We start from the raw sequence: 21,491 nt of genomic DNA, 5'->3' as shown, positions 1-21,491 counted from the left end.
GTCAAAAGGTGAAATCCTCTGCCTATAATATGAATTCATTCTCTCTCTCCCCTAACTAACTGGAATCACCTTTCTAAGAAGCTTTTCCTGACAACCCCATTTCACCCCCAGCCTGGGCTCTTATAGCTTCCTCTCTTCATTTTTATTATAGCGTTTATTGCACTTAATATTATTTTGTTTTTTCAAATTAAACTTTATATTTTGAGAGAATTGTAGGTTTACATGCAGTGGTAAGAAATAATACAGACAGAGCCTGCATACCCTTAACTCAGTTTATCTCAGTGACAACATTTTTCAAAACTATAGTACAATATCACAACCAGGATATCAATATTTATACAACCCAGTGTTCTTGTTCAGATTTCCCCAGATTTATTCTACTCGTGAGTGTGTGTTGCGTTCTATGCAATTTTATCACATGTGTAGGTTTGTGTATCCAACACTACAGTCAAGATCATGGATCACGTCCATCACCACAAAGATCCTTCGAGTTGCCCTTTTCTGACCACGCTCACTTCTCTCCTGCTCTTTACCCCTGGGTAAATGGGAATCTGTTCTCCATTTTTATAATTTTGTCATTTCAAGAATGTTATGTAAATGGAACCATACCGAATGTAACTTTTCAGGATTGTCTTTTTTCACTCTGGAGAGTCATCCAAGTTGTTTGTATCAATAGTTTGTTCCTTTTTATTGCTGAGTAGTATTCCATGGCATGGATGTACCACAATTTGTTTATCCGTTTATCCATTGAAGGGCACCTAGGTTGTTTCCAGTGTATGGCTATTATGAAAAAAGCTGCTATAAACTTTGGCATAATTTTTGTTTGTGACTATAACTTTCCATTTCCCCAGGATAAAAAAATGCCTGCTTTCTGGATCATGTGTGTGTTAGTTTATTTATCACCCTCACTAGACCATTTGCTGTTTGAAGGAAGGTTCCTAGCTCTACCGGTATTTGCATCGTGTGAACACAGCACGTGTCTGACATGTGGTTGTTTTTAGTTGCCATGGAGTAGGCTCTGACTCATGGTGACCTTATGTAGAGCAGAGTGAAACATCTGGTCCTGTGTCATCTTCGTGATCATTGGCATGTTTGAGTTCATTGTTGGGAATATTGTGTCAATCCATCTCATTGAGGGTTTCCCTTGTTTTTACTGACCTCTATTTTATCAGACAAAGAACTTCAGTGATGGGTCTTTCCTGATGACGTGTCCAAAGTAAGTTAGCTGAAGTCTCACCATTCTTGCTTCTAAGGAGAAGTCTGGTTGTATTTCTTTTAAGAGTGACATGTTTGTATTTGGATCTTTAAAATTAAATCTTACACGGTATACTCAATATTCTTCACCAGCACCATAATTCAAATACACTCAATAAAACACTCAGTAAAATACAGAAAGACAGAAAGAAGGAAGGAAAGAGAAAGGAAAGGAATGGAGGGAGGAAAGAAATCTATCTTTACTGTCAGTGGTTAGCTATCCCCATCCCCATGCCTCACAACATTATTATTTTTTTAATGAACCCAGTGTTCCCAGTGCTAGAACACTGCTTGGCCCGTAGTAGTTGCTTAATAAATATTTGTGAAGTTATTTAATGAATACTCTGGAGGATAGAATAGCTGTCCTCCTTTCCCCATCCTCCTATCGCCATGCTCTATCACTCAGACACACATGCAGACACACACACATGCACACGCTCAGGGACCATGATCCTAGGAATCTTTTTCTGGAACAAATCAATAGCTAACAAATGAGGCGCTGTTGCTTTGAAGCTTGCCTAACAACAACTTTGGCCTTGTCTGTCTGTGTGCCTGCCTTGGGAATTACAGATGAAGGGTTTGGGGACCCAGCAGTTTTGTGGACTCATTCCAATGAGAGAACAGAATGCACTTGAAATAAAGAAGGCTTCTTTGTGACTCATTAAGCTCCTCTCTGTTCCTCTCTATTAGGCATGTGGCTGCCATGCCCAGCAAAGCTATGACATTCAAGAGTGGAAGAGTCAGGCGGAAATAAAAACATTCCACTTCAGCGTCTAAACCATGTGCCCCTTAATCTGAAATAAATCTGTGACAACTGACAGATAGCTCTTTCAGACAATTGCGGAGAAAGGCTTGACTTGTCCTAGTAAATCAGACACAGGCTTCATTATTTTTAGTTTCGTTAAAGAAATGTTGCCATAGCAACAGCACCATCATCTAGGGCAAATGTTATCTCTTTAAGTCAACAAAATGAGGAGCTGTACCAAGAATACCCTGTGCTTTGAGGGCAAGAAATGACGGTTCAATAAAATTAATTTCTTCCAAGTCTTCACCATTCATCTTCATTTGTAAGCCTAGATATTTTTCCCCCTGTCAATAAGGGATATTAAATGCAACATACAACTTGGTAAGATCCAAAGCTGACTTACCCTGTATCTGTTTGCAGAAAATCACCAAATTCTATTACTTTCTTGAAACATGTAGCTTCATTTGTGGCTTTTTTATTCACCCAAGGGAGGCATAATGCTAATTAATTTGACCCTTAGGCCAAACTTTGTGCATTCTGAGAGGACAATGGGGAAAACATATTGGAGCATATACATCTTTTTAAAACTGCTAAGAGATCATTTTAATGATGCAACAACCTGCTTAGTACCTGTGGACCTGAACTTAGTACCTTGTGGAACAGAATGGGTGCTTGGTAAGTGCTGGTTAGCTCAGGTAATTTGACTCCAGTGTTTATGATCATTTATTAATGCACTGAATTTTGGAAGTATGGTAAAGCTCTCCCCAAATTGTGAGATTTGGATCTTTGGAATTAAATCTAACACTTTAGACTTTTTTCCCTACTGAAAAATGTGTTACTTTTAGTGTCAGATCCATGAACCTCAGGCTGGGGAAGCATAGTTGGGTCATGGTTTAAGAAGGCTGGTAAGGTCTCATAGTCCCCAAAGACTTCACTTTCTCCAGTTACATTTCTTTTTCTTCACTTTTAATACCTTTGAAATCAGCACATACCTAATAATTGATAGTGTGACATCGTTTTTTATTGGCAGCTTTTTTATTGCTCAGTGGTGCATACAATGATGATGTATTCTCTGGAAAGGAAAGAGAAACAAAACTTATTGCCTGCTATCACGTGTCATGCACTATGATAAACAATTTATAGATATTATTTTCTTTGATCCTCAAGTAAACCCTATGAAGGAGACACTTTAAATTAAAAAATTTTGATTCAGGGTTCATGGGACTTGTCCAAGATAGTAAGCTGGCAAGTGTCAGCGTCAAGATTTGAACCCACATATCTGGCTGACTTCACTGTAACATGACCCCTCAGATTTTCTGTCTGACTTGCCCTCAGCTTGCTCTGTTCATAAAATAGTTTGCAAATCCCTAGATTCTGGAGTTGGGAAGACTCTTATGAGTCCTTGTGTCTAACGCCATCATGTTACAGATGAGGAACCTGAAGCTGAGAGAAGAGCTTTTTCCAAGGCGGCCACAAAGGAAGTTGTGCTGCTGAGAATCGCACGGCCAACCCAGGGGAGAGAGTGCTTCCAGGTTCTTTGCGTGTCTCCAACTCCTGGACACAGTGTGCACCTGCAGGCCCTTCCCATCTGGGCTGCCCTCCTAGGACCAAGCCTCAGTGGCTCATTCATCCCTTCAAGGCACTGACACTTGGCTCATTTCTCCTCTGTTGTCATGCTCCCCGGCCTCAAGATGATTCTCTCATATGCCCTTTCCCCCCTCTCCTTACCCCTAGTGAACCTGTATCAGGTGACTCATCCTTCCTTCAAGGTGACAATGAATCCACGTGAAGATGGTAATGGAACAAAATGAAAGAAGGTTCTCCAGGGTCTATGCTTGGAGACATTGCCCACACCTTTGCTATCTCAGAGAATGACTTCAGTGGTGAGAATTTCAATGTAGGTGGGAGGGAAGGTGGCAGAGGCACAGGCTCTGGTGTAGAGATATTCTGCAGGTGACTGGGCTTTGAGTGGCCTTTGAAATCATACCACAAGCTCTCACTCTGCCTGCAGAGAGGCAAGAGGCATGGCATAGTGCAAGGACTGCAGAAAGTGCCATCCGTACCACCATTCACTTTTCTACACCCATGAAGAAGTTGATGGGTCACTGCCCTCTACATTGAGAATGGGTTCAGATGCCTTCTTAAAACAGTGTACTGACCAGCCACTTCCAGTTGCCTGGAGTTGATTACAGGGATAAAACAAACCCATTTGCCACCCCCAGTTTTGTATAAGGATTTGGAGGCAGCTAGTTTAGAGAATAAGTGAGCCTCCATTTCTTCCACTGTAAAAAGGAGAACATAATAAATGATTTACAGAATGGTGGCAAGTATTAGAGACAACATATGCAAGAGTACACAAGATTCTCTGGTGCCTGGTACATAGCAGATGCTTCAACTAGTAGCCGTTGTGTTGATTCTAACTCAAGAACCCTGTGTGTCAGGGTGGAACTGTGATCCATAGGGTTTTCAATGGGTGATTTTTTGGAAGTAAATCGTCAGGCCTTTCTTCCCAAGCACCTCTGGATAGACCCAAACCTCCAATTTTTCCGTTAGCAGCCTAGTGCCTTAACCGTTTATACCACCCAGGGACTTCCAGTAGATGCTTAGTGACTATAAATCATCATTATTACGAGGTTAGTGTTGATGGATGGAAGACAGGGTGCCATTGCTTTGCATCATAAAGAAGTCGGAGATGGTGAAATAAAGGTGCTTTTGACCTCCCTTTTTCGTGTTTCTTAATCTGTGACATTGCAGACACAAGTACATACGTTTGAAGACTAAAAGGACTGAGCAGCCTTCTTCAGAACACAGCTCGGGATGGCAGCACTGACAATTGGCCAGCTCTTGGTCCAGCAAGTTAGAAAGATCAAGCCAGGTAAGCAGTCTGTCCCTATAGTACCCTGGTATGGTTATGCTACTCACAGGCTGAAAGTCTGGAGAAAGTCCTTTAATTATTCTCACCTAGTTCAACTATTTATAAAATATGTGTGATTATCTGACTCAAGAGAAATGGATGGTATATTGATGGACTCATTGAGGCTGTTATATGCTTTGAAAAATCAAGCCTTTAGTGAGTAGTACATTTATTTAAAGAGCTCCTTTCATTGCAAAAAATGGAAACGCTTTATCTTTTCTATTTAATTCACTATTTATTTAATGAAAGGACTACTGGTGGTGCAGTGGTTAAGCACTTGGCTGCCAACCGAAAGGTCGGCAGTTCGAACCCATCAGTTGCTCCACAGGAGAGTGATGCGGCAGTTGGCTTCTGTAAAGCTTACAGACTTGGAAACCCTATGCGGCGGTTCTATTTTGTCCTATAAGGTCGCTATGAGTCGGAACCGACTCAGTGGCAATGGGTTTTAGGGGCGAGGATCATGTCTGCTTCTGAGCACCCAGAAAAATGCCAAGAACACCTAGATTTTTAATCTCTTTGTATGCTGCTGTTGCAGATTGGAATATAAACTATGTCCCATATTAAATAAATATAAAGAATACTATTTAAGAACAGGAAATACAATGAAAACATGTATTTCCGATACAACAGCATTGAATGTGTTTACATGTAGGACAAATGTATACTTATGTGGTTTATTTTAACTTAAAAAATATTAATGTTAATTGACTTGCTATTATCAAAGTCTGCCCAGTGGCAGCAACGTGAAAAATGCTGAAAACTATGTAAGATAAATGAAAAGTCACTTGTAATTCCCATGCTGGAAGATAATGACTTTGAACATTTTGCTATTTTTTCCTATATGATTCATTCTAAGATGTTATTAATATTATCTAATACTCAACTAATTTTAAGATTTCCAAAATGTTTCATTTTCACTGTGATTTCCATCCCTTCAGTTCATGATTTGGTGTTCTTTCCGGTAAGAATTATTGTTTTGTAGTTTTCCAATGTATTGAAACATGGGAGTTAGGGGAAAGAGTTTGCCATTAGCTGCTAGTGACTTACTCCTCTTTCAAATGAACCTTGTTACCGTGAAGGAAACTTTAATCCATCTTGCCCCAGTGCATTTGTTCTCCCGAGAGCCAGGTGAACTACTTCTGATTATTTCCCTAGGATTATGTCACCCACCAAAGTAACTTTCTGTTTTACTAGGTAATGTTAGGAAACAAGACAACACCCTTTAAGTTAATCAGTTTTGGAAAATAGAGACTGGCTTTATATTCCAAGGCTTTGATGTGTTTAGTAGTTCCTGTAAGGATCTGCCTCTCTTTTGTTTTGATCGACAAGACCTTTCCTATATATTTGAGCAATCAAGCAGCCCAGTCACAGAGGTAGAGACATTTACCCAGAGCAAACTTCTACCACTCATTGTGACTTTCTGAAGCCTTGGGTGTAAGTTTCAGCTCTAAAAGAAGAGTTAACTCCAACATGATCAGGTAAGTGCTTCTCCGTATTTGAAACTTCATGCCACTTGATGGGAAGCCCAGAGAGCCCTGCTAAGGTGACAGGTCAGAAGTAGGAGCCACGGAAATGAGATTTGGAAATGAATAACCTCACGACCCATTTTACATGCTAATGAATTAGGGGCGTTCCAAAACACAATATCTGCTTTCAACATCCCTATGTGTTCTGTCTAGAGGCCAAGCCTGATGATTCTGGTCCTGAAAGCGCACAGAAAATGACCAAGACCCAGAGATGATAGACTTGATTGCAAATTGGGATTGTATTTTAAACACTTTCAATACTTTACATCATCTGTATTTAAATGGATTCACAGCTAGGTGCCTATTACAGCAAGAGCCAACTGCAGAGCCAAGTGGTAGGAGTAGGGCACATTTTTATGAGTGGGATTCTAAATCAGTTGACCAGGTTTCATATCTTTTCTGCATATCCACGTTTTGTGGTGGGTTGGGTTAGTAACAATATGTATAGGGCATAGAGTTATTAATAGTTGTTTATTCCCCACCCGTGATGCTTGAAAATATAATTTTGAGCAAAGCATATAACATGGCACCCAAATACTCTGGATCTGAATAAAACTAATTTACATGTATTTATATGTTATGTTAGGATATGCATTCCTTTTGGTATTATTCATCCTTTGCATTCATTTTGAAGAGACTGTTGGAACAAACTTCTCTAACACCCTAACAAGTCAAGTCCAGCAGTTGGGTCACAATAAGGAATAGCCTGAGAATGCCCTTGGACAATGGGTGTCTAGAGCGCACAGTGGGGTCTGTGGAATCCAGACGGGAGCCAGCTACAAGGAAACCACGGGCACCTGTGTTGGAATTTGTGGGCATTTGTAATTTTGTGGCTCATTTTTTCTGAGATGCTAAGAGCAAGGTCCCTTTGAATACAACCGACACATTACTGGGTGTCCCATTGGGGCAGCTGGGTCTGTAAATTAACGCTCCTTCCTCTCCCTCTCCTGAGGAACAGCATGAGGCCTGCACACCTTTTCCTTGGCCCCATAGCCCTCCTCCTTCTGGCTGGCTGCAGCTGTATCCTCAGCACCTCCAGTGGGAACCTGGATACCTTTGTGGGCTGTGCTGTGAGGGAGTTTACTTTCGTGGCCAAGAAGCCGGGCTGCAGAGGCCTTCGAATCACCACGGATGCCTGCTGGGGCCGCTGTAAGACTTGGGAGGTGAGTGGCTAAAACAGGCCCAGGGTGGGTACTTCGGCGGCAGCTACTTGGGCCTGATTCTAAAGTGTTTGCTTTTTCTATGAAATGAAGTAGAACTGGGAATCTGCCTTTTCCTGTGGATTTAAAAAAACAAGGGAAAAAAACCCAAAAACAATTATTTGGCATCCTTCAAAAGTTATCTGAAAGAAATATGATTATGCACCTCCAACAAAGCATTGATAAGATTAATAATTTGATTTTACATGAAGTCTGTGTATTTGGGAATCATCTCTGGGAGGGCAAGATGTGCTATTATTCTACCCATTTTACAGGTGACATGGAGAAATTCAAGGTGTGAGTGACTACAAAGTCACATAGAGAGTGAGTGGACAGTTGGGAATAAATTCTTAGTTTTAACCTGTGACCAGAGCTCCTCCCTCGCAGCTATCACACATTGCATCTAAGCTGGCATCTTGGAGCTCTATGTGTGATAACGCCAGCCAAGCACCAAGAGAGAGGCTCTATGCTGAATGGTGAGGTGGGTGGAGATTGGTTCTCAGCCTCTCCTTCAGTGCCTTTCCCACAGCCCCGTTGCTGTTAGGTGCCATCAAGTCAGTTCCAACTCATAGCGACCCTATAGGAGAGAGTAGAATTGCACCATAGGGCTTCCAAGGAGCAGCTGGTGGATTTGAACTGCCAACCTTTTGATTAGCAGCTGAGCTCTTAACCACTATGCCACCAGGGCTCCCTCAATTCCCTAGGGCCCTCGGGGATTATCACTGATGGATCTGTTAAGTTCCTTTATATTCAAGTATCTACCTGTTGCTGTCAAGTTGATTCCAGCTCATAGTGACCCTATAGGACAGAGTAGAACTGCCCCATAGGGTTTCCAAGGAGTGGCTGGTGGATTCAAACTGCCGACTGGTTAGCAGCCGAGCTCTTAACCACTATGCCACCAGGGCTCCATATTCAAGTATATACAGACTTTTTAGAAGTATTTACATTTAAAATGGGGATAAAAATCTCAAGCAAAGTTAGAACTCTAGTGGTCTGAGATGAGGCGTTTGAGGGAAGAGGAGGAGGGCAGTTCAGCATTTCATCAAGTCACACCACATAGCAACTGTCCACTCTTCTTGCTGAGTCCCAGCTCTGATCTTGTCACTCTCCAGCTCAAACACCTTTAATAACCACCCACTACTGCCAAATCAAGAACTAGCTTTCAAGGTCCTTGGCAATATGGTGTCTGCTTGCTTTCCCAGCACACATATTCTTAGGTCTGGCCCTATTAGAATGATTATTAAAAGGTTTTATGAAACATTCATCATGGAATCTCGTTTTCATCATTTCCTAATATTCCTTCTCGTTTCCATCAGTCATGATTATATTTATTCCCAGATGACCGTATCCTGTGCCAACTCCTTCTCTAAGCCTTTTCTGACTCCTGGTAAGGCACTGACTATATTCTACCTTTTGTCTTTCTTCCTCCCCCGGCACTAGATTTTAAGTTCTTCTAGTGCAGAGACTGTGGGTCATCCTTGTGTTTTTCATAACTCTTGTCAAAGTGTCATGTATGAGCAAGGCATTCAATAATTATTCATTGCATTAAATGGAACTGACCTCTACCTGGAGTTTTATAACTTCTAGCCTAATTGATGCTGCCCTAGAAGCACATGAGCACTATGCAAGGATGCTACCATTAAGAAAAATATTCTTCTATTCAGGGACTCAGAGTCCCTGGGTGGTGTAAACATGCTCAATTGCTAACAGAAAGGTTGGAGTTTTGAGTCCACGCAAAGGCACCTCATAAGAAAGTCCTGGTGATCTACTTTCAAAAAATCAGCCATGGAAAACACTATGTGTCATAGTTCTGCTCTGACATACATGGAGTCGCCATGAGTTGGAATTGACTTCACTGCAACTGGTTTTTGGTATTCAGGGCTTCAGAGAGCAACCTGCTATTACTTGGATAAAATTATGGCCTCATGAATGGAATTGGGTTATGGTGATGAAACTTCCAAACTAAATTAAACTACTCCACCAAATTAGTTCTATTTTTTGCATCATTCAGGGCTTAACACCTGATCGCCAAATGAAAATTCAGTTGTTAAGGATACTGTGGCTGTCACTTGCTATCAGTCTTATGCAGGGAACTTTGGCGTCTTCTCATATCCAGGGCCTGGCCAGGCAGTGCCTTTCCTCGCTTACATCTTGGAGCTCTTTGTGGGCCAAAACCTCAAACCTCTGTTTATCTTCAAGTCAGCCCATCATCTCTTCTTTTTATAAATTGATGAACATCTTTAATTAGATCATGGTCACCAAAGGAGGGCTGTGCTCTTACTGGAGAAGTGGAAACACCAAACATTAAAAAACCAGATTATCCTTATTTTTCAAAACCCATTGCCTGACACTACAGGACAGAGTAGAACTGCTCCATAGGGTTTCCAAGGAGCAGCTGGTGGATTTAAACTGTTGACCTTTTGGTTAGCAGCCGAGCTCTTAACCACTGCGCCACCAGGGATCCTCCTTATTTTTTAATTTTTATTATTGTACTTTAGGTGAAGGTTTACGGAACAAACTAGCTTCTTATTAAACAGTTAGTACACGTATTGTCTTGTGACATTGGTTACTAACCCCACGACATGTCAACACTCTCCATTCTCGACCTTGGGTTCCCTATTACCAGCTTTCTTGCCCCCTCCTGCCTTCTCGTCCTTGTCCCTAGGCTGGTGTGTCCCTTTAGTCTCGTCTTGTTTTATGGGCCTGTCTAATCTTTGGCTGAAGGGTGAACCTCAGGAGTGACTTCAGTACTGAGCTAAAAGGGTGTCTGGGGCCATACTCTCGGGGTTTCTCCAGTCTCTGTCAGGCCAGTAAGTCTGGTCTTTTTTTGTGAGTTAGAATTTTGTTCTACATTTTTTTCTAGCTCTGTCTGGGACCCTCTATTGCTCCTCCTTGTTTTCAGCCAGTTTTTATTTATGTCTTTACTGTGTTATGAAAAGAGAGGTTACTTACAGAAAAAAAAAAGGGAGTTTATTTTCCAAGCAATCTGAAAGTTTCTAAGATATAAAGTACTTGCACTTTTTTTTTTTTTTTTTTATGGGTAACTCAACTGGGAAGCTTGTCTGAAAATAAAGATGTTCATGCAAACAAAGTGGCCAGGTTTACTTTTGAAGGTTAAACTGTTGCTGAAAATAGCTTTTGCTCATGACAAGGGTTTCGGGCTGCCAGATTTAGCAAGCAAAACAAAACAAAACACAAACAGGAAGCGCAGTTAAATTTGAATTTCACATAAACAACAAACAATTTTTTAGTAAAAGTCTGTTGCATGCAACATTTGAGACAGACTTATGCTAAAAAATTATTTGTTGTTTATCTGAAATTTCAATTTAACGGGGTGTCCTATATTTTATCTGACAACCCAGTCTAAGTTCTGGGAGTACTGCGGGTAAGAGGACATGAGGCAAGCGGAGGAAGGTTAAAATGCTGACTTAAACGTTAGCAGAAAACAGTTGGGGACAAATTCAGTATTTCTGCACGGTCCTCGTCAAAGGCTAGACTGCTATTTTCATGACATTTATGCAAGTACTTCATCCTGGGCCTCCGTTAAATACGTATTTTTTCCTCAGAACAAGTGAAGGTGCTGCCCTTTTGGAAGTTTGTAAGTTGTTATTTTTATTATTATTTCCTTTATTGTTATAATAATTGCTCAAATAACAATAATAGATGATATTTATTGAACACTTGCTTAGTGCTAGGCGTTATGCTACGTGCTTTAGAAATACTGTCTTACCTTATTCCCCACAACAATGCTGTGAGGTGGCTATTTTGTTTCACAGATGAGGAAACTGAGGTTTCAAGCAGTTAATTGGATTTTTCAAGGCTTCCAGCAAGTGACAAACCGATCATAGATCATGCTCCATCTATCTGACTGCAGGGCCTGAGATTTTAGTGCCTACCTTATGCTGATTTTCTGATCTATATGTTCTGTTTATCAAAATTATCTTTGAATTTAGGATTCATAAAGGTGAAGGAAGGAGATGAATCCTTGGATTAGCAGAACAGCTCACAGGGCATTCAGGAAGCTGCCTTGCTCTATTTTATTTTGTTTATTGAACAAATAGTTATTGAGAATCTCCTGTGTGCCAGCTATTGTTTTAGGTACTGGAGACATAGCAGTGAGCAAGATAGACAAAAATCCCTGTCCTAATGGAACTTATTTTCTACAAAGGGGAGAAATATAACTCAAATAAGTATATAGTATGTCAGGTGGTTTTGATAAGTGCCTCAGAGAAAAATAAAGCAGGAAGGAAGTTAGGAAGTTCCAGAGCGTGGAGGTGGGATGTTGCGATTTTAAATGCGATAGTCAGGAAAGGCATCCCCGAGAGGGTGACCTTTGAACAAAAACCTGAAGTTGGTGGAGGAGTGAATATATAGGAGAACATTCCAGGTGGAGAAAATAACAAGTGCGAAGACCCCGAAATGGCTCTGGGAGTTCAGGATATGATGGGGAACAAAATAGGTTCCTGCTTTCAGGAGTTTGCTTTCTACTGGGAGGAAACAGGTCAACAAATGAATAACGATTTCTGATAGTGATAAGTGGTATCAAGAAAATGAAAAAGCGTGGTTTGTTCTAATGGGTTTCCTGTTTTCTACCTATGGGGACAGAAGCCCATTCTGGAACCCCCCTACATTGAAGCCTATCATCGAGTCTGTACCTACAACGAGACCAAACAGGTGACCGTCAAGCTGCCCAACTGTGCTCCTGGAGTCGATCCCTTCTACACCTACCCCGTGGCTGTCCGCTGTGACTGCGGGGCCTGCTCCACTGCCACCACTGAGTGTGAGACCATCTGAAGCTAGCGTGGTCTGCGGAACACAGCTGGCGGCCTGGAGCCTCACAGACCCACCTGCACAGGCAACACAAGCAGCTATATCCCCTGGATTCAAGGACTGTTTAATTTTGACCTCACCTGTGGAGGAGGTTACCTGCTTCCTTTGGGAACAGCCTACTTATGCTAAAGATGTAAAACAATATTTGCGCCTTCACCAAAACAATTGATCTGATTCATGCATCTTGGAACATAATTTGTATATCACAGTCCTCCCCTTAATATGCCAATAATTCAAATGCATTGGGTGTAATTGGGAAATGAAGTTAGAAATTCTTTACATTCTCACATCCTGTTTAACTAAGAGCCTCCAACTGAACTCTATGATCCAAGGGCCAGAAGGTAACAAAACCAGTGCTCTAGTCCTCCTGCCCCCACGAAAATCCAACTGCAAGCTTCCTTAGAGAAAATACCCCTTCCCATTTTAATTGAGCAGTGATCTGTACGAAACATAGAGACTACTCAGATTAACAAAGGGAGGGTAACAATAGCTCAAATGGAGAGGCGTCTGCATTTATGTGATTATTTTCCCAGGCAAAATTTTCTAAGTTGCCTTTAAGATCATTAATAAAGAGACCCGTTCGTGAAAAGAACAAACGAACTCACAAAAACTCAGAAAAAAATGTACTGGAGCTATCATGTAAGCTCATGTTTTTAAAGTGTGATATTCTCCCAAAGCTGTCTCCAAAATGTTCATTCACAAGTATTTGTCCCCACTTGGGATATTTTAAACTTAAATAGAAATCTATTAAACTCAAAAATTTTACATGTTTGTAGGGGTAAAACTGCACTGCTGTCTTGGAGGAAAAAGTCTGTGATTATCTTGCTCTTCCCCTCTCAAATCTTACAGTGGCTAATTCTCTGTGGCTGTTTTTTTTTAATCTCTGATGTCATGCAAATGTCTTTGACTAATTCTGGTATTTTGGGGAGAATTTAATCTTGTTCTTTTTTCATAATATGCCAGGAAAATCTATATTAATGGCAATAAAGCATGTCTTCTGCCTTTTGAATTCATAAAACTTTGAAGTCTTTTTAGTCATTAATACACTTGAAATAACAGTAAGAAATATACTTACAATGAACTACAAGCCTATCTGTACTTGAGCATCAGTTTAGGATGTCATATTTAATAAGAGGCACAGACAGATGCCTCTGGGTAGCATGAGCCCCACAGGTGGCTTGATTTGCATACATAACCCTAGCATAGCTGACAGTCAGGAGTTCTGTTTGAATGAGAAATGAGGCGCTTCCATGCAAAACAGCAAAGTAACTGTTGATATTGATGGTCAAGCCCTGGGATTCTAGTGTGAATCTCTGGGACCAAAGGGCATTAGCAAACACCACCCCTAACCTTCAGTGCAAATCTATTGGTGGGCAAGGAAGCCACTCTTACGTAAAAAGGAATTGAGTGCCGGGGGTCCTTGCTGGGACAGTAGGTGATGCTTAGGGATGATACTGAGTAGCACCACTCAAGTGCTTTCCAACCCACCCCTAAGAACTTTCCACCGGGTTTTCTGAGGGAAAGAGTTGCTTCTTAAGAGAACTTAGGGAGAAAAAGCAGAAGCAATAAGGGCTTGACAGAATCTGAGAAAAGATGACCAGAGCATCAGTAAGGGTCCTACCAGGAAATGAACGTTCCACTTCAATGGGATATTGAGAAGAGTTTAATGAAGAGACTGACCTTAGTGGCCAGAGTTAAGGAAACCAACAAGGGTGGTGAAACATCTCCAGTTTAGAAGCAATGGGCAGTCCTACAACTCTAGGCTGAAAGAGCAAGAGGATGGAGTGGTTATCAGACCCTAAAGAGAACTGTAGGAGAAGGATGCGTGGCAGGAGCTGTGGTCTTTGGTAGGAGGTTGCAGCCATTACCAACTTGAGACCTGGTAGGGAGGGAGGCAGGGGAGTAAATACGCAATTCTACTCCCATCACCTCATCCGCTCATGCCTCCCATTGGCTGAATAAAATAGGAAGGCAGAGAGTGAGGGTCCCCATTGATTCCATCATAAAGGTGAGCCTCCTGGGCGATAGGCTAACAAAGAGTAGAGAGTGGATCTAAGGGTGTAAACGGATAAAATCCAGCACAGCTATCTTTTGGGAACTTAGCCAGAATGCAGTAGGCGGCAATGTTGGCTCTGACAGTAATGAGGCATGCTGGCAGATCACAATTACGAAGACTCACCTTTGGTAAACTGAGATTGAATACACATGGAAAGGTATGCACTGGCTAATGCAATATCTATAACATCTGAGAGACAAGGGACGATGGTAATGATAAGGACTGTGGGTTGGAGTTATTTGGCTGTTAAGCGCAATCAAAGCACTCAGAGCATGGTACGAAAGCCAGAACACAGCATCTGAAGACTTCTTCTGCAGCTAGAGGGCAGACTGTGCTGAAAATTAGGCCCAAGACCTTATTGGGAGAGCAGCTGAATTATTAAAAAGCTGAATTCATAATCCTGGTAAGTCTCTTATAGTTAAGTCAAGGTCCTAATGGGAAATGAGTGGGGCACAGAAACCTGACATGGAGACAATTAGGTGGATGCGTTTGAAGTTCCTGTGCAGAAGGGATTCACTCCTCCTTGCCAGAGGGGAGTAGGTTCTCCTTGCTTAGTGACCATGCAGAGGCCCCATCTGAGGAGGGTACTTTACATGATGGTACTTGTGCTCAACCCCTTATTGGTTCTAGATGGGTAATTAGGGACTCTCCCTGCTGTGGGAGGAATGATTCTTCGTTGAAGGAGCCTCAGGACTTGACTAATGCAAACCAGTAGATAACCATAGAATATGCTTGGGAATGGATCTTGAGGGTGTTGGACTGGGATGAGATGGGGAAGGTGGCAGAATATAAGAAAACATAAGCAGAGTTTATTGATATGGAGGTATTTCCCATGGCTTGGGATTTAAAATCCTCATAAGGACACCTGGATCTGGTCCTAATGTGCTGTTGGGTTGGCTTCTTAAAGCCTGGGGAACATGATGGCCTACGTTAAAGAGGAGGAGATACCCGAATGGCTCTGGCAGAGTATTGAGGAGCAAAGGCTCAGAGAGGTGAGCCTGCTAGAATGGGTTTATTACACAAAGACCAGAGAACTCACCAGTCGTCATTCTGTGGAAGGGCACAGCTGACACTCCCTTCACTGAAGCAAGAAGGAATCGCTAGTGAGGGGCACCTGCATCATAGAAAAACTTGATAGTGGCTGTCCTTTGTAAACTGGGGCTGATGGCAGGGGAAGCTGCTGTGGACTGGGGCTCCCTCTGTTAGTGAGGTGATGGGGTTCTGGAATAGCAGAGACTAGGTGGCAACACATAGCCCTAAGAGGCAAGATGGAAATCATTCTGTAAGTAAAGCCGCAATGGCAACTAGGGATCTGTGGTGCTAGCTAATAATCCGTGGTGTTCTTAGTCTGTGGTCTTCCAAAATTTTCCACACTAGATATATGTTTATAATCAGAAAAAACTATTAACAGAAAAGAGAAAACTATCTCTGTCAGGATTTATACCAGTGCTAACCTTGCATTTTTCAAATCCTCTTTTTCCCTCTCTGCCTTCCACAAATTTTTTTTATTTTGTGCAAGACACCGTGTTTGGGAATAAAGACATCAATATTGTTACCTTTGGGGGAGTTCTTACTATAAGTCTCACCATTTGCATGAATTATTCTTAATTCTTGTGGTGACCATGCTAGTAGGCATTGTTATTCCATTTTATAGATGATAAAAGAGGTGCTCAGTGAGGTCAAGTAACTTACCCAAGGTCACACAGCTAGTAAGCAGAAAGTGCCAGGTTTCTGACCCAGAGCCAAACCAAAGCACTTTCTACGAGAGCACAATGCCTTTTTATGAATGCACCTTCCAAGTCATTCCTGCCTGGAAAAGTCTTTGGGTTTATTGACTTCAGATCATCTCTCACCACTAACTGGCATTTTTGTGGTCTCTCCTACATGGGGCTCAGCGTGAGCTTGGGTTGTTTTGTGGAGATTGGAGACTTTTTTTCTGGTTTTCTGCAGAAATTCCAGGAAGATTATATTTTACTGTAGCTCAAATCAAAGGTTACAACAATGGAGACAATGGGGGAATAAACAAATAGAGCCTCAAATGGAAATTCAGAGACTGCTGTGGGGATGAGGCTTGTAAGATCGTAACTCTTTTCCTACGCAATGTGAAAACTGGGTGCAGGGGAAAAGGTGTTCCAGTACTTCTTAGGAGAGCTCTAGGTGAAACTGGAGTCCCTGGGTGGTGCAAACAGTTCATGTACTTGGCTGCTTACCTAAAGGTTGGAAGTTCAAGTCCGACCGAGGCACCTTGGAAAAAGTCTTGGTGATCTACTTCTGAAAAACCAGCCTTTGAAAAACCTAGGGAGCACAGTTCTATTCTGACACGCATCGGGTTGCCGTGAGTCAGAATCAATTTGAGGGCAACTGGTTTTTGTTGGTTAGATAACGCTAACTCTCAGAAACTCCTTACACATGGAAATATAGTTATTTTGCAATTCACAAAAGATAAGGGATGGGGGAAGGTCTCTGGAGGTTTTTGTTTTTTTTCTTCCCCCATGGGAGCATTTTTGAATGAAGATAAATTCTCACATCTCATTTCACTTCTGGCTTTAGGAGTAGTGTAAATCAATATTAGATCCATAGATTGAAATAGTAATATATTCTTCCCTTCTTCTTCTGGTTAGGAAATGAATGAGCCAGCAAGAAAGTACCAACCAAGTTTTGCTGCAGTGGCGCAATTAACTCTTTGAATCAATCAGGTTCTTAATGTAATAAAAAGCATTTCAGAGATAATAAGTGAACTGTGTATATAATTGAAAATAGTGTAACATTAATAAAACAAATTGTATTTTATAAAGTTTTCCAAGAGGACTGCTTGTCTTCATTCAGGAGACATTTTCTTCAAAATAATGTGCGTTTTATCTTTTTTCGGTTTCCTTTTCCAAAACATTCTGGTAAACGATTCATTAAGAAGCCATTTCAAACCATTCTTTTGCAAATTCTGCAAATTTTATTTTCTGTTGCAGATTTCTACTAGTGAAACAGTTGATTGGATTAGAAAAATTTTAGTCCTTATTGCGAGGTGAGTCTTCTGGCATTTCTTTTATAATGATTTCCTTTGGTTTAATGAATGGGATTGCTCAAAATCTTGTACAGGGAGGTATAGAAAGCTTTGTGTCTTGTTGCTATGATCCTGGAGTATCTGAAGGTGGTGCTGAAGACCTCTAATAACAGGCAAAGGATGAGAAGAGAGAGGCAGGTGCAGAGCTCTGTAATTGGCAGTGCCAGGCAGAGGCTTGCCTCCAAGACTAAGGAATTTAGCGGGATTGTGCTATTCCCTTTTCCAGGTGGTCATTACCGGAAGTTAAGTAAACGTTTCCTGAGCTCTTTGATTTTGTATTTGACCTTAAGTTTCTCCAGCTATGCAATTTCTTTGGCATACTGAGTAACTGAGTTTAAAAGAAAAAGAAAAGGCCTCCTGATACACAGGATCAATTACATGCTTTGACCTTGATCATGAGTCATCGGGCCTTCTGGAAAGTCATGAAAAGACAATAAATAAATAAATAAATAAATAAAACAAAAAGACCCCCTACCAACAAAGAGGACTTCTCAAAATAGAAAGAAAGAAGTCATTTTGCTTTTATAAAGAATATCAATACAGGCAGTCCCTGGATTATGTACAAGTTCTGTTTCTGTCTGTCTTTAAGTGTAATTTGTTTATAAGTCAGAACAGTTAGAAACAGATCGTATCTAAAGTTAGTCAAATGTTTGTCTTAGTATATAGTGTACCTTTCTATGAGTAAAAAACATTAAAGAAACTCTTCCAGATACACTAAAACATCTTTAACATAATAACGTGTTGTTGTTAGGTGCCATTGAGTTGGTTCCAACTCATAGCGACCCTGTGTACAACAGAATAAAACACTGTCCTGTGACATCCTCACAATTGTTGTTATGCTTGAGCCCATTGTTGCAGCCACTGTGTCAATCCATCTCATCAAGGGTCTTCCTCTTTTTTGCTGAACCTCTGCTTGACCAAGCATGATGTCCTTCTCCAGGGACTGGTCCCTCATGATAACATGTCCAAAGTATATGAGACGAAGTTTTGCCATCCTTGCTTCTAAGGAGCATTCTGGCTGTACTTCTTCCAAGAAAGATTTGTTTGTTCTTTTGACAGTTCATGGTATATTCAATATTCTTCACCAACACTATAATTCAAAGGTGTCAATTCTTCATCCGTCTTCCTTATTAGTTGCCCAGCTTTTGCATACATATGAGGCAATTGAAAACACCATGGCTTGGGTCAGGTGCACCTTAGTCTTCAAGGTGACATCTTTGTTTTTAACATTTTAAAGAGGTCTTTTGCAGCAGATTTGCCCAATGCAATGAGTCTTTGATTTCTTTGTTTTTTTTTTTTTATTGTTGTGCTTTAAGTGAAAGTTTACAATTCAAGTTAGTCTCTCATACAAAAATTTATACATAGATTGTTATGTGACCCTAGTTGCTCTCTCTATACTGTGACAGCACATTCCTCCATTCCACCTCGGATTTCCCGTGTCCATTCAACCAGCTACTGACCCTCTCTGCCTTCTCCTTTCGTCTCTGGACAGGAGCTGCCCATTTAGTCTCATGTATCTACTTGAGCTAAGAAGCACACTCTTCATGAGTATCATTTTGTGTCCCATAGTCCAGTCTAATCTTTGTCTAAAGAGCTGGCCTCAGGAAAGGTTTTAGTTTTGGGCTAACAGACAGTCTGGGGGACATGTCTTCTGGGGTCCCTCCAGTCTCAATCAAACCATTAAGTCTGGTCTTTTTACTAGAATTTGAGTTCTGCACCCTACTTTTCTTCTGCTCTGTCAGGGACTCTCTGTTGTGTTTTCTGTCAGGATGGTCATTGGTGGTAGCCGGGTACTATCTAGTACTTCTGGTCTAAGGCTGATGAAGTTTCTGGTTTATGTGGCCCTTTCTGTCTCTTGGGGTAATACTGTCCTTGTGTCTTTGGTGTTATTCATTCTCCTTTGCTCCAGGTAGATTGGGACCAATTGATGTGTCTTAGATGTCCACTCACTTGCTTTTAAGACCCCAGATGCCACTCACCAAAGTGGGATGCAGAACATTTTCTTAATAAACTTCGTTATGCCAATTGACCGAGATGTCTCCTGAAAGCATGGTCCCCAGACCCCTACCCCTGCTACTCTGTCCCTCCAAGTGTTTGGTTGTATTCAGAAAGCTTCTTAGCTTTGGTTAATCCAGTTGTGCCAACTTTCCCTGTAGTGTGTGTTGTCCTTCCCTTCACCTAAGATAATTCTTGTCTACTCTCTAGTTAGTGAATACCCCTCTCCCTTCCTCCCACCCTCGTAACCATCAAAGAATGTTTTCTTCTGTGTTTAAACCTTTTCTTGAGTTCTTATAATAGTGGTCTTATACAATGTTTGTCCTTTTGAGACTGACTAAATTCACTTACTTAATACCTTCCAGATTCCTCCATGTTATAAAATGTTTCACAGATTCATCCTTTTATCATTGCATATGATTCCATTGTGTGAATATACCATAATTTGTTTATCCATTCATCCGTAGATAGGAACCTAGGTTGTTTCCATCTTTTTGCTATCATGAACAGTGCTGCAATGCACATGGGTGTGCATACATCTATTTGTGTGATGGTTCTTATTTCTCTAGGATATATTCCAAGGAGTGGGATTGCTGGATCATATGGTACTTCTATTTCTAGCTTTTTAAGGAAGTGCCAAATCAATTTCTAAAGTGGTTGTACCATTTTGCATTCCCACCAACAGTGTATAAGTGTTCCAGTCTCTCCACAACCTCTCCAACATTTATTATTTTGTAGTTTTTGGATTAATGCTAGCCTTGTTGGGGTGAGATGGTATCTCATTGTAGTTTTGATTTGCATTCCTCTAATGGCTACTGATCGTGAGCATTTCCTCATGTCTGTTAGCTGCCTGAATGTCTTTGGCGAAGTGCCTATTCATATTCTTTGCCCATTTTTTAATTGGGTTATTTGTCTTTTGTTGTTGAGGTTTTGCAGTATCTTGTAGATTTTAGAGATTAGACGGTGATCGGATTTGTCATAGCCAAAATTTTCTTCCCACTCTGTAGGTTGTCTTTTGACTCTTTTGGGGAAGTTTTTTGATGAGCATAAGTGTTTGATTTTTAGGAGCTCCCAGTTACCTAGTTTCTCTTTTGGTGTTTGCGCATTATTACTTACAGTTTGTATTCTTTTTATGCCATGTATTAGGGCTCCTAGCGCTCTCCCTATTTTTTCTTCCATGATCTTTATCATTTTAGATTTTCTATTTAAGTCTTTGATCCACTTTGAGTTAGGTTTTGTGCATGGTGTGAGGTATGGGTCTTGTTTCAGTTTTTTGCAGATGGCTATCCAGTTATGCCATCACCATTTGTTAAACAGGCTGTCTTTTCTCCAATTAACGGACTTTGGGTCTTTGTCAAATACGAGCTGCTCATAGGTGGATGAATTTATGTCTGGACTCTGTTCCATTGGTCTATATATCTGTTGTTGTACCAGTACTAGGCTGTTTTGACTACCGTGGTGGTATAATAGGTTCTAAAATCAGGTACTGTGAGGCCTCCCACTTTGTTCTTCTTCTTGAGTAATGTTTTACTTATCTGGGGCCCCTTCCCTTTCCATACGAAGTTGGTGATTTGTTTCTCCATCTCATTAAAAAAAGCCGTTGGAATTTGGATTGGGATTGCATTGTGTCTGTAGATTGCTTGGGTAGAATTGACATTTTCACAACGTTGAGTTTTCCTATCCATAAGGAAGGTGTATTTTTCCACTTTTGCCAGTTCTTTTGGTTTCTTGTAGTAGTGTCTTGTAGTTTTCATTGTATAGGTCTTTTACATCTCTGGTTAGATTTATTCCTAAGTTTTTTATCTTCTTGTGAGCTGTTGTAACTGGTATTGATTTGGTGATTTCCTCTTGGAAGTTCTCTTTGTTGGTGTAGAGGAATCCAACTGATTTTTGTATGTTTATCTTGTATCCTGA

At 41.0% G+C, this 21,491-nt stretch overlaps 1 protein-coding gene across 1 annotated transcript; it reads left to right on the top strand.

Annotated features, from left to right (window-relative positions):
* Positions 1-7,398: 7,398 nt before the first annotated feature.
* GPHB5 (glycoprotein hormone subunit beta 5) lies at positions 7,399-13,495 on the top strand. The gene is made up of 2 exons (XM_004370936.2): positions 7,399-7,602; positions 12,244-13,495. The coding sequence occupies exons 1-2, from the start codon at positions 7,399-7,401 to the stop codon at positions 12,430-12,432; spliced, it is 393 nt and encodes a 130-aa protein (XP_004370993.1). The 3' UTR covers positions 12,433-13,495.
* The last annotated feature ends 7,996 nt before the right edge of the window (positions 13,496-21,491 follow it).

Source organism: Trichechus manatus, unplaced genomic scaffold (genome assembly GCF_000243295.1).
Source record: "Trichechus manatus latirostris isolate Lorelei unplaced genomic scaffold, TriManLat1.0 scaffold00010, whole genome shotgun sequence".
Classification (NCBI taxonomy): domain Eukaryota; kingdom Metazoa; phylum Chordata; class Mammalia; order Sirenia; family Trichechidae; genus Trichechus; species Trichechus manatus.
This window is presented reverse-complemented; position numbering and strand designations above follow the sequence as displayed.

Coding starts and splice junctions, on each gene's coding strand:
- GPHB5 (XM_004370936.2), top strand. CDS start 7,399: ATGAGGCCTGCACACCTTTTCCTTGGCCCCATAGCCCTCCTCCTTCTG. Junction 7,603..12,243: donor GCCGCTGTAAGACTTGGGAG/GTGAGTGGCTAA, acceptor CTATGGGGACAG/AAGCCCATTCTGGAACCCCC.